The sequence below is a fragment of the Zosterops lateralis genome, assembly GCF_965231275.1.
Source record: "Zosterops lateralis genome assembly, chromosome: 15".
In the NCBI taxonomy this organism is placed as follows: domain Eukaryota; kingdom Metazoa; phylum Chordata; class Aves; order Passeriformes; family Zosteropidae; genus Zosterops; species Zosterops lateralis.
This window is the reverse complement of record NC_139775.1, coordinates 15,940,739-15,952,023: the sequence shown is the minus strand read 5'-3', so window position 1 is coordinate 15,952,023 and position 11,285 is coordinate 15,940,739. Positions and strand designations below refer to the sequence as shown.

The 11,285-nt window shown below is 46.1% G+C and overlaps 1 protein-coding gene across 4 annotated transcripts in view; it reads left to right on the top strand.

The window, feature by feature from the left end:
* IFT140 (intraflagellar transport 140) overlaps nt 1-11,139 on the top strand; it is a 48,581-nt gene extending 37,442 nt beyond the window's left edge. For 2 of the 4 annotated variants that reach the window (XM_083872493.1, XM_083872491.1), the window contains 12 exons: nt 3,474-3,651; nt 5,846-6,036; nt 6,454-6,549; nt 7,125-7,257; nt 7,336-7,479; nt 7,863-7,991; nt 8,204-8,386; nt 9,076-9,282; nt 9,445-9,657; nt 9,737-9,903; nt 10,252-10,393; nt 10,936-11,139. In XM_083872493.1, the coding sequence (XP_083728619.1) occupies nt 3,474-3,651; nt 5,846-6,036; nt 6,454-6,549; nt 7,125-7,257; nt 7,336-7,479; nt 7,863-7,991; nt 8,204-8,386; nt 9,076-9,282; nt 9,445-9,657; nt 9,737-9,903; nt 10,252-10,393; nt 10,936-11,136 (1,984 nt within the window). In that variant the 3' untranslated portion in view covers nt 11,137-11,139. Of the gene's footprint in view, nt 1-3,473; nt 3,652-5,845; nt 6,037-6,453; nt 6,550-7,124; nt 7,258-7,335; nt 7,480-7,862; nt 7,992-8,203; nt 8,387-9,075; nt 9,283-9,444; nt 9,658-9,736; nt 9,904-10,251; nt 10,394-10,935 lie in introns of those variants that run through there. The other 2 variants (XM_083872492.1, XM_083872494.1) reach the window with 2 other exon arrangements.
* Nucleotides 11,140-11,285: the final 146 nt, after the last annotated feature.

Here is an 11,285-nt window from a genome sequence, read left to right as displayed (position 1 = left end):
GGTTGTACATCTTGTGGCTGAGGCTGGTCTTTGTGAAACACAGAGAGAAATGGGAGTGGGTTGTGGGTACTCCCAGGATCCCCTTCCCTACCCTTTCTTCTCCATGTGTCTTATCAGAGCATTGTCCCTCTTGTGAGGGATGTGTCTCCTGGAAAGAACCAGTCTCTGCTGCAGTTCCATGGGACTATGGCTGTTGCTCTGCCCTGTGCAGCTGCTTATCAAACCCAGTGGGGTATGGGAACTGCTCTGGGCAGAGCAAGGTTCCTCAGGTGAAACACTCCTTCAGGTGTTTCTGCAGGGGAGAAGCAGGAGAAGGGATGGTCAGAGGGAGTCAGTGGTCTTGCCTGCCATGGGTTCTTGTGCTGGTGAACTGCTCTGATCATGTTTCTCAGAATCTTAGAATCATAGAATGGTTTGAGTTGGAAAGGACCTTAAGAATCATTTAGCACCAACTCTCTGCCATGGGCAGGGACACCTTTCTTTGGCGTCTCTCTTATCTCTTGGTGTGGTCTCTGTGCTTGCAGAGTCCATGCCAGCTGTGCTCTGCCATGAGCACTCCCAGATTCAGTGTCTTTGGTGCCGTTTGAGCCTGGTGTGCTCACCCTCTGCCCAGACAGGGGTGCAGAAGGCAGTGCCTACCAGAATAAAACCAACTGCAGAGCACATTGACTGCAGATGTTTCTCCCTCTGTGTTTGTTGCTGACCCTGTGTACCCATGGCTCAAACCTCTCGGCTTCATTTGGCAAATGTTTTGGAGTGGAGGAGAAAGATGTGGGATGGCAGAACTCCAGCTCCTCAGGGCAGAGGATCCTGGGTGCCCACATGGCCCACAGGCAGGTGTGGGGGGGCAAGAGCTCCCAAAGTGGAGTCTTAGGGGCAGCAGCTCCTGCTGAATTTTGACATTGGCAGGAGTTGTTGCCATCCAGGAAAGCATAACACAGCTGAGAGATGATGAGGAACATCTCCTAAATCCTGCTGTGACTCTCTGCACGCTCTTATCTTTTAACTTTGTACTTTAAAATACACGGTGTAGTCTGTTTCCTCTCAAAAGTTTCCACTCCCTGTAGTCTAAATAAGAATCTCATCCGCTTGCCTGTTTGAGCCCATGAACTCTCATCTTCCTGCATGGAGGGAGTTGAGAGCTGTCAGAGCTCTGAAAAATAAAGACTTTGATTTCCTTTCAGAAACTCACTGTTAGTCAGCTTGACAAAGCCCAGTACAGACGTGCATTCCTTCACCCAGAGCCAAGTGGCTGCTGGCAGCTTCTTCTGGCACAATGCAGAGCTTGGAAAATGTACTTCTCAAGTGCTGTGAAGCACAGCTGTGCCCAGGCACAGCCTTGAGCAGCTTTTCTTAAGGACAGAACTCAACTGCCTGTGTTGGTCAAAGCCAGGTGAACATAACTAAATCATGTTGATAATGTCAGTGTTGTTTAAAGGTGTTTTTCCCACTTTCCCCAATTCCAGATACATATAGTGTCTGGAATAAAAGACAAAACTGTTCCAACTTTTCAGAAATTAGGAAGGTCACATCTGCTGATACAAGGCAGCATTTCTGTATTGAAGGGTGATGTGCAGAAGGATCTAGCACTGGTTTCTGTCAGGCTCTTCTAAGTCTGAAATTACCTTTATTTTGTGCTTTATTTCAATGTTCCTTTTGTCTCCTCAGCTGGGGAGTTTGGACATGTACGTAAAGAGCATGAGGAGGCTGTGTTTGAATACCATTCAGTTGTAAGAAAGGTGGCACTCAGACGTGCATTTTTGCTTTTCTAAACCAAAAACATTTCTGATATTTCTGAAATTTGTCCCTGATTTATCACTTCTGTTCCTTTTTTTTCTCTATACCATTTGTTCTCAGTGAAGTCTGTATCACTTATGTTGATTACTACCTGAAACTTTTATGTGAGTTGCACTCAAGTAAAAGATGCTCTAATTCTAAAGCAAATTATGCAAAGAATTCTTCCTGTGCCTTTTCTTAATGTATGTGTTGAAGAGCACGTTGTGTTCACCTGTTCACTGCTTCCCGGTTAGTCATTTCTCCTGTTTGTGCAGGGCTTTCCCACAGCCACTGGAAACAGAAAAACATTTTAATCATAGGAAAACTGGAAGGGAATTTGGCGGCAGGTCATAAAGTGTCATTCTATTCTATTATTTTCTCCTTTTTTCCCTGCTTTTAAAATTTAGATCTGTACTTTGTGCTGTGTTTGTGCCTGAGAACTACACACACCATATCTCTGCTGAGGGTGACATTGAAAAAAACTTTATTTTGAATGCTTATGATTTTTATGAGTCAAACATATTGCATGAAATTCTGAAGAGCCTCAAATGTGAATAGAATCTGTGACAATCTTTCCTTGTCCCACTCTGTGATGGTCAGTTCTGTTGTGGTCCTGCTGAGCAATCCTGCCACCCATTCCAGCCATGACCATGGTCCTCAGCCCATCCTGCCTTGCCTGGGCAGGGGACTTTGCAGTGTTAACTGTGAATTCACAGCCCTGAGGAGTTCTTGTTCTGAGCATCACAAAGCTTTTCTTTTTGCCTGTTTTAGGCAAGTTTTAAATTAGAACATGGTGGTTTGGTGATTTTTCTACACATTATTCCCTATTACTGATATAACAATTGAGCTCCTAATAGTTGTTCAGTATTTTACTCCAGACTGCAGCAGGAGATTTCCACTGTGAGGTGTTAAGACTTTTTCCATCATTTTAATTCTGATTTCTGGACATCAGTGTGGGAGTTGTGACTGTCTATAGGTTGCAGCTACAGCAGGATGGGCACTGATAAATGTTTATATACATACAAATAGAGAATCACAGACTGGTTTGGGTTGGAAGGAACCTTGGAAGACCATGTAGATCTACCTACCCCTGCTTTGGGCAGGGACACCTTCCACTATTGCCAGGTAGCTCCAGGCCCCCTCCAACCTGGCCTTGAACACTTCCAGGAGTGGGGCAGCCACAGCTGCTCTGGGCAGCCTGTGCCAGGGCCTCACCAACCTCACAGGGAAGAATTTCTTCCAATCTGCATCTCCCCTTTTTCAATTTAAAGCCATTCCCCATTGTCCTGTCCCTCCATCACTTGTACCAACTCCCTCTCCAGCTCTCCTGGAGCTCCTTTAGGCACTGGAAGATGCTCTTAAGTTCTCCTCAGAGCCTTCTCTTCTCCAGGTAGAACATCCCCAGCTCTCTCAGCCTGTCTCCAGAGTAGAGATGTAACTGCTGCTGTTAAGACATTGGCCTAAATCAAATCCCACAATATTTCCTTAAGGTTGGGGTCATTTAGCTCAAGAACTGACCTTTGTGTGTGAGCCTCCTTCTGTTCCTCTTTGGTCTTCACATTCTGCTGGAGTCCCTGTGACAGTCACCCCATTCCCAGTGTACTGATGGTTTCCCCTTTCACACCCTCTGTCCTCACACCTCACCTGCCTTCCAGGTGACACAATAACAGTGTCCTTTTCTTTCCCTTTTCCTGCAGCGAGGCTGTCTGGGAGAACATGGCTCGCATGTGTGTGAAGACTCACAGGCTTGATGTTGCCAAAATCTGCCTGGGGCACATGGGTCATGCAAGAGGAGCCAAGGCACTGCGGGAGGCTGAGCAAGAGCCGGAGCAGGCGGCCAGGGTGGCTGTGCTGGCCATACAGCTGGGCATGCTGGTAAATCCACTGCTGACTTGTCAAGAGTTGGTTTCAGACTCTGAAAAATTACTCAGTGAAAGAAACTGCTGACTGAAGGAAATATCTTTTAAAGATTGTTTTATGAGTGAAACATTTAACAAAAACCTGCCTTCCTGGGGCATAAGCTTCTTCCAAGCTCAATCATTCTAGGTTTCACTGGATTTTAAAAAGGCTTTATTTTATTATAGTTAAAATGTTTCAACAAACATGTTTTAAGCTGTGATATGGAGCTCTAATATTTAAGCTCTGATATGGAACATAAGTTCCATTTTGAAATTATTTGTTTCTAGAGTGAAAGGCTAGAGCTGTGTGCTGTCACAGAGTGAGGGCTGACCTGAAGTTGTTGAAGGAGTTTAGGGAAAATAGACTTTTCCTGGAGAGCTCTGGTCAGTCACATTCATTGTCTGTGCTGTCCCAGGGATGCCTAATCACAACAATTTCTATCCTGACTGCTCCCACTGTGTGAGCAGGAACTTGACTGGATCCAGCTCAGCCAGAGGACATGATCTAAGTGTTCCCCAGAATTGGTGTATAAAACAAATGTCTCTCATCTGGCAGGATGCCCAACCTGGCAGCAAATACACCCCAAAGTGGACCTTGTGTCTTGTGTCTGACTTCACTCCCCTTGATTGCCAGTACAGCTGAGATCTAAGCTGGGTTTGAGACCAGCATTGTCATATGGACTGAAAATTGATTGGTGCTAGTTAAAGTGGAATTAGTATTCCACTAATTTAGTATCTTCAGCAATGCTCCATAAGAAATCCAGAATTTTTTAGTTTGGGAACTGTAAGAGATCCAGGCATATGATCTGTCAGAGGGAAAACTGGGAAAGAATTTATGAAATAACCCACAGACTATATACTGAATATATGTGAAATACTGAATTAGATAAAAAATAGCAAGGTCCTATGACAGCAAAAATCAGTTTGGGGCCATGTTTGAGGAGACACCACATTCTGGACCAGGATTTGGTAAATTCCTGTCAGTGTATTCAAGGCAGCTACAGCTGGAATGATGACTTCCAGACTTTAAGTATCTCATTACAGGAAAAAAAGCTGATGAACTGGAAAAGTTTCAGAGAAAATCAGTGCAAATTTCTCTGCTCTTGGAAAGATTTCACAGAAAAAGAAGTCTTGAAAATGGCCAAATAATTAGAATTTGGCTTGAAAAGGTATTTAGCAATCCATAGTTATTTGGTCAGAGAGAGAGAGACAGAGACAGAGAGTTAAAGGTAAAGAAAAAAGGAAAATTCAAACTAAATGTTTGTAAAACCTTCCTGGCAGAGAAAGCTATGAGGATGAAAAGTGTCAGTGCTTCTTCTCTTGGATATTTAGATCTGTTTGAAGAGGTGGAAGGGAACTACAGCAAAACAAATGCAGCTCTACTACTTTTTTCCATCTCATACAGAATCCTAGGGCAGACATCTTCCTTTTCCACTTTCTGTGCTTTTTAAAATTTGAAACAATAAGAGACAGAAAGCATTTTTCTGTCTTGGACGGATAGTATCAATTTACTAAATATAGTGTTCAGCTGGACAGCAGTTGGGTGGAGCAGGAAAATGTTCCTTCCACGGGAGTTAGTACCTCTCAGAGAATAAAAATAATAGTTCCAAATTTGCTCACCCTTGCGTCAGCATCGGCAAAACCCTCCTGTTCTAATTCCGTAATAGATTATTAACATTTATTCCCAGGAACGTAGCTCAGTTATCCATGAACAGCATTGCTGCCTCTGAGACCTGCTGGGAGGTCACAGGGGTTCCCTGGCTTGCAGCACCTTAATTCTCAAACCCTGAGTGCCAGGATCTTCTCCTGAGCCTCACCCCTGGGTGGGCAGCATGGTCCGTGGCTGTGCCTCTACCTAAGCATGTCTTCATTTTTGGAGATTCACACTCCTGATGACAGCATTTGATCACTGGTGACTTGCTGGTGTCATTCCCCTCCCTCCTAGTCAATCCTGGACAATACATGTCAGGATCTGAGTGCTTTCCTTATTCCTCAATAACAGGCTATCCCAGGCCACATGTATTTAGTTGGTTAAACTCCCTGCCTGAACGATTGTTGCTTTAATTGCACTGCAAAGCCCAGCAGTAATAACCTGCTCCAAGGTGCAGTGCCTGATGTGACTGACACGCAGCGTGGTGGGGCTGACGGGGATTTTGGGTGTTCCTCTCCAGGAGGACGCAGAGCAGCTGTACAAGGCTTGCAAACGTTATGACCTCCTGAACAAGTTCTACCAGGCCTCCAACCAGTGGCAGAAAGCCATCGAGACGGCCGAGGCCCACGACCGCGTCCACCTGCGCACCACCCACTACAACTACGCCAAGCACCTGGAGGCAACGGGGCAGCACAGCCTGGCCCTCACCCAGTAAGTACCAGCTGGGTGTACCTGGGGCACTGGGAGCCTCTTTCTCCTGTGGACATGGGTGAAGGGTGATGTTTCATGATGACCGCTAAAAATTAATTGAAGTCTTTTCCTGTTTTGGGTGCCTTCTATTTCACAGAGTGAAAGTATTCCCAGTGAAACCTCCCAGCACCCTCCCATGCAAATAATGTGTAGTGTCTTGAAAGGTCAAGAGTCTGTCAGAGCCAGTAGTTAAACCTCACTCATATCCAGTCCTGTGTAGTTAAACCTCACTCATATCCAGGAAGACCACTGCCGTCTTTTCCTTTGACCAGTGTTGTCAGTTGATGGCTGGCAAACAAGATTAAATGGATGTTTTACACATAAAGAGCTAATAAGGGGGCTGTCATTTCACATCTAATATGTTCTTCTTCTCTACAGCTATGAAAAGTCAGACACACACCAGTTTGAAATACCTCGAATGCTCTCTGAAGACTTACAAGCCCTGGAGAACTACATCAACAAGAGGAAAGACAGGTCAGTGCTATGCTTGTTCCTTCTACACAGGGCTGTCAGGTCCCACATACAATTAGTGATGAGAGCGAGGATGACAGAGTGTGAATCCTCTCAGTCTCATTCAACCCCTGCCTTATCCACTATGACCCTCCAACAGCTTTTCACGTTTATGGCACTTGCTCAGGAGGAGGTGAGCTCAGCCTTCCAGGGCACACGAGCAGATGGTGGTGGATTTTCTCAGGACTGGACCCGGTTGGGACAGTGAACTCCTCCTGTAGCCTGGTCGTGTCCTCTCTGATGCAATGCTGGGAGCAAGAGGGAGGAGAGGAAGCTGCCCCCAGCCCTGTCCTTATCTCCCCCTCCTGACTTTTGGCCACCTCTTTGTTTTGGTCAAGCACCCTTGAGCACCCAGTAGTCTCTTAGTAACTTATGGGGAAAATTTCTGTAGAGTAAAAAAGGAACAAACCTAACCCCCAGCATTTGGGGTGAAGCGTGTGTTGTAAAAAGTGTGTTCAGTTTTCAGTTTAGGCTCTCTAGGAGTGTAAACCAGCACCTGGCAGTTCTCATTGCTGCAGTTAATATTGTTGCTGTTCCAGGAGCCTGTGGAAGTGGTGGGCACAGTACTTGGAAAGCCAGTCGGACATGGAATCTGCATTAAAGTACTATGAACTGGCTCAGGATTATTTTTCCCTAGTCCGTGTCCACTGCTTTCAAGGCAACATTCAGAAGGTAAGGCAGCCTGCTTCCACCTGCTCCCAGAATTATCATTCCTGATAACGAAATAAAGCTGCACAATTCCCTCTGCAGGCTGCTGAAATAGCAAATGAAACGGGGAACGGGGCAGCCTCCTATCACCTGGCCCGGCAGTATGAGAGTCAGGAGGACATCAAACAGGCCGTGCACTTCTACAGCCGCGCCCAGGCCTTCAACAACGCCATCCGCCTGTGCAAGGTACAGAGACACGTGTGCCCCCACAGCACGGGGCTCTCCCTCTGTGGGACAAGTGTTTGTGCCCATCCTCTCCCCTGAGACACTGCCTGCTTGTGGACAGCCCACGATGAAGCTGCTCCTGGTTTCTGCCGACCTCTTCTACCAAAGGTGGATCAATAAAGCCTTGGTGGTTTGGAAATGTATTTTCTTGAACAGCTCATCAGAAACTCTGTGAAAGAAATAATCATAATCAAAGCTGAAAACCATATGGGTTGTAGAGGTTTTACATAGAAGGGTATGAGAGTTTAATACTATGTGACAGCACAAAGCCACAGGCTTGCCAGAAGTGGGAATTCTGAAATTTGTGCATGCACACCCAGAGCCAAACCTTTGCTTTTGAACAGGCGAACAATTTAGATGATCAGCTGATGAACCTGGCTCTCCTGAGCTCACCAGAAGACATGATAGAGGCAGCCAGCTATTATGAGGAAAGAGGGGATCAAATGGACAGAGCTGTTACGTTATACCACAAGGTAAATGTTTTTTTAGTAAAAACTCTCAAATTGTACACTGAAGCAGTTCCTACAGCAGAGGAATGTTAAATCAGCTGTGGTGCTTACTATGTCCTGTTTATTAGTAATTTTGTCACGGTGAGTAATGCTTTATTAAGCCACTCTAGGACATCCTGTGAACTGGCTCTGTAGTGCTCATTCTAGTCTTTGAAGCCTCATTCCTAATTTTGCAGGCAGGACACTTCTCCAAAGCCCTAGAGCTGGCCTTTGCCACCCAGCAGTTTGGGGCCCTACAGCTCATTGCTGAGGACCTGGATGAGAAGTCTGACCCAGCCCTGCTTGCCCGCTGCTCCGGGTTCTTCATTGAACACGCTCAGTATGAGAAGGCAATGGAGCTGCTGCTCACGGCCAAGAAGGTGAGCTGAGCCCTCTGGTCCCTGTGCACAGGTAGAGGAGCACAACAGGTATGGACCTGCACTCAGCCCTTCATCTGTGCAGGTAAAGATACAAGAGACACTTGTAAAGTTTCAAGATTCCTCTTAAGCCAGTGATTCAGGGGCACTGGCAGCTCAGCCTTGACAAAATGCTGCGTATCAGATCACTCCTGTGCTCACTCCTCTTTAACAAGTTCCTATGGCTGGCTTTCTTCCACATTTGCAAGGGTACTGTAGCCCTTTTCTGGACTACCAGCTTTTGTATACCCTACTCAGAATTTGTTCCTATATGGGAAGTACCAAAATATTTAACAAAATCTTTCAATTTATTTTTATTTGCTGAAAATGTTATTACTGATCATTCCTAACAAACCTGATTTGTATATCTGAAAATCTTATGTTCAGAGTCAAAATGGCTGAATTTCTAGTGGCATATTTATGTGAGAGCAGTGCTGTCATGGAAGAATAAACATGTTCTTCTTAGCAAACAAAAAATGGGACAGTGTGTGCCTGAACAGGGCCTGATATTGAGACATGTAACTACAGCCCTGTGTTCGAGAGCAGCCTCAGCTGGTTGTGTTTGTAGCTGATTTCTGTAGGTTACACCACAAGCAAATGTGAGATGTCACAATAGTGTTTGCAGCATCTCATTGTTCTCTTGCTCCCCTCAGTACCACGAAGCTCTGCAGCTTTGCCTGGAGCAGAACCTGACCATCACAGAGGAGCTGGCCGAGAAGATGACGGTCTCCAAGGAGTCCCAGGATCTCTCTGAGGAGTCCCGGAGGGAGCTGCTGGAGCAAATTGCTGACTGCTGCATGAGACAAGGCAACTACCACGTGGCCACCAAGAAATACACACAAGCAGGAAACAAATTAAAGGTCAGTCTGGATAGCCTCAAAACGAGGGTGTTTTGGGAAGTAAACCTTGAAGTAGACTTTCTCCAGTAACTACCCAGATGAAACTTCTGAGCCGTCTTGGTGGTGTTTTCGCATTCACAGTATTTTCCCTCTCTCCCTCTGTGCCACTCTTTCCCTTGCCAGGCTATGAGGGCATTGCTGAAATCTGGAGATACTGAGAAAATTATCTTCTTTGCGGGAGTTTCCAGACAGAGAGAGATTTATATCATGGCAGCCAACTACCTGCAGTCACTGGATTGGCGTAAGGACGGAAAGATTATTGGGAATATTATCAGCTTCTACACCAAAGGAGGGGCCCTTGACCTCCTGGCAGGTTTCTATGATGCATGTGCTCAGGTACTGCCCTTTCTATGACTGCTGAAGGTGTTTGGTTTATTGGCTTTGGAGCAAGACCATCTCCTTTCTCATCTTGCAGGTAGAAATTGATGAGTATCAGAACTATGAAAAAGCCCACAAAGCACTGACAGAAGCATACAAGTGCCTTTCCAAAGCAAAGGCCAGAAGCCCTGTGGAACAGGAAAGCAAACTTGGCCACCTGCAGAGCAGGATGAATCTGATGAAGCGGTTCATCCACGCTCAGAGGTGAGCTGCAGCATGGAGAGCACAGAAACTAAGTGACAGAAATATATCAGAACAGAAGTTGTAACAGCACCTAAAGCTTAATAAGTAATTTGCAGCTTGCTGAAAAAAAAAAAAAAAAAAAAAGCTGCTGGTACATTTTTCTAGCAGGCAAACCATAATGTGGCTTTTAAAACTTTAAAACAATCTCCCCCTCCCTTGCTGCCCCCGCCAGCCAATCACCCTCAGGACAAGGGTTTTGTTTGGGCTTCTGTCATGAAACCTCATGCAGTAAAAACTCTTCCCTGTCCTTGGCTGGATAAGCTGAATGCTCTCCCTGCACTGTGACACTTCCCTTTTACCCCTTCCTAGAGTTTACCCTGAAGACACTGAAGAAGCAGTCAGGCAGTGTGAACTGCTCCTGGCTGAACAGGACTTTGATGACGCCATCCGGCACGGTGATGTCCTGGGATTTTTGGTTCAGCATTATGCACAAGTGGAGGAATTCCATACAGTAAGTGAAGTCTTAATTCTTCTAACCTACAGAACCCACATTGCCCACCTGTGCAGCTCGGTGAAGTGTGGCTCTCATGCAGGAAGATGTTCCATGGTAGGAGCCTAAATGGACAGCAGGGTGAGGCACAGCACAGGAACTTTATGTATATTTTTCATTCTGTGGGAGGAGAGGTGAAAAGGAATGCTCACAGGACACAGAGCATAAATGGTGGCAGATTCTTAAGCATTCCCAGTGATTACATGAGAAGAGAGGGTCTGTCTGGGTGTGTGCCACAATAATGCCACCACACTGTGTTTGCCACCTGGCCAGAGAAGAGAAAGGTAAAATGGCAGTTATTTGAGGAAATAGGGATTCACTCCTCCAGGGCCACACACTCCTTGAGGAGGTTCAGTGCCTGCTGCTCCACTGAAACATGAGGGTGCCAAGTGCAAGTTCCTCCAGCTGAGGAACTTCACTTCTAATGTGCAAAGCACAAGAAATAATTTACTGGGGCCCCTGTAGCAGTGCACCCTGTGACAGTGATCTCTGCATTCCTTTAGGCTTATCGCTACCTGGAAGAGATGCAGAAAAGAATTCCAGCCTCGAACCTGAGCTACTATGTGTCCCCAGAGACCATGGAGGCCGTGCACCGAGGGGCTGGCATTCCCCTGAGCCCAGCCCTGGCCCCAGCACACACCGGCCACGGCAGCACAGACAACAGGGAGGAGGAAGAAGTGGCTGATGAAGCAGAGGACTCCTGACAATGAGCACTTAGCAAATGCAAAGCTGACTTCATTGTCAGCTCATTTATTCCATCCTCAGTAGCAGGCCCAGATCAGTCACGTTGTTGCCACACAGGTTTTTGGTTATTACCAAGAAATTTATTTTTCCTGCTTGACTGTACAAGCAC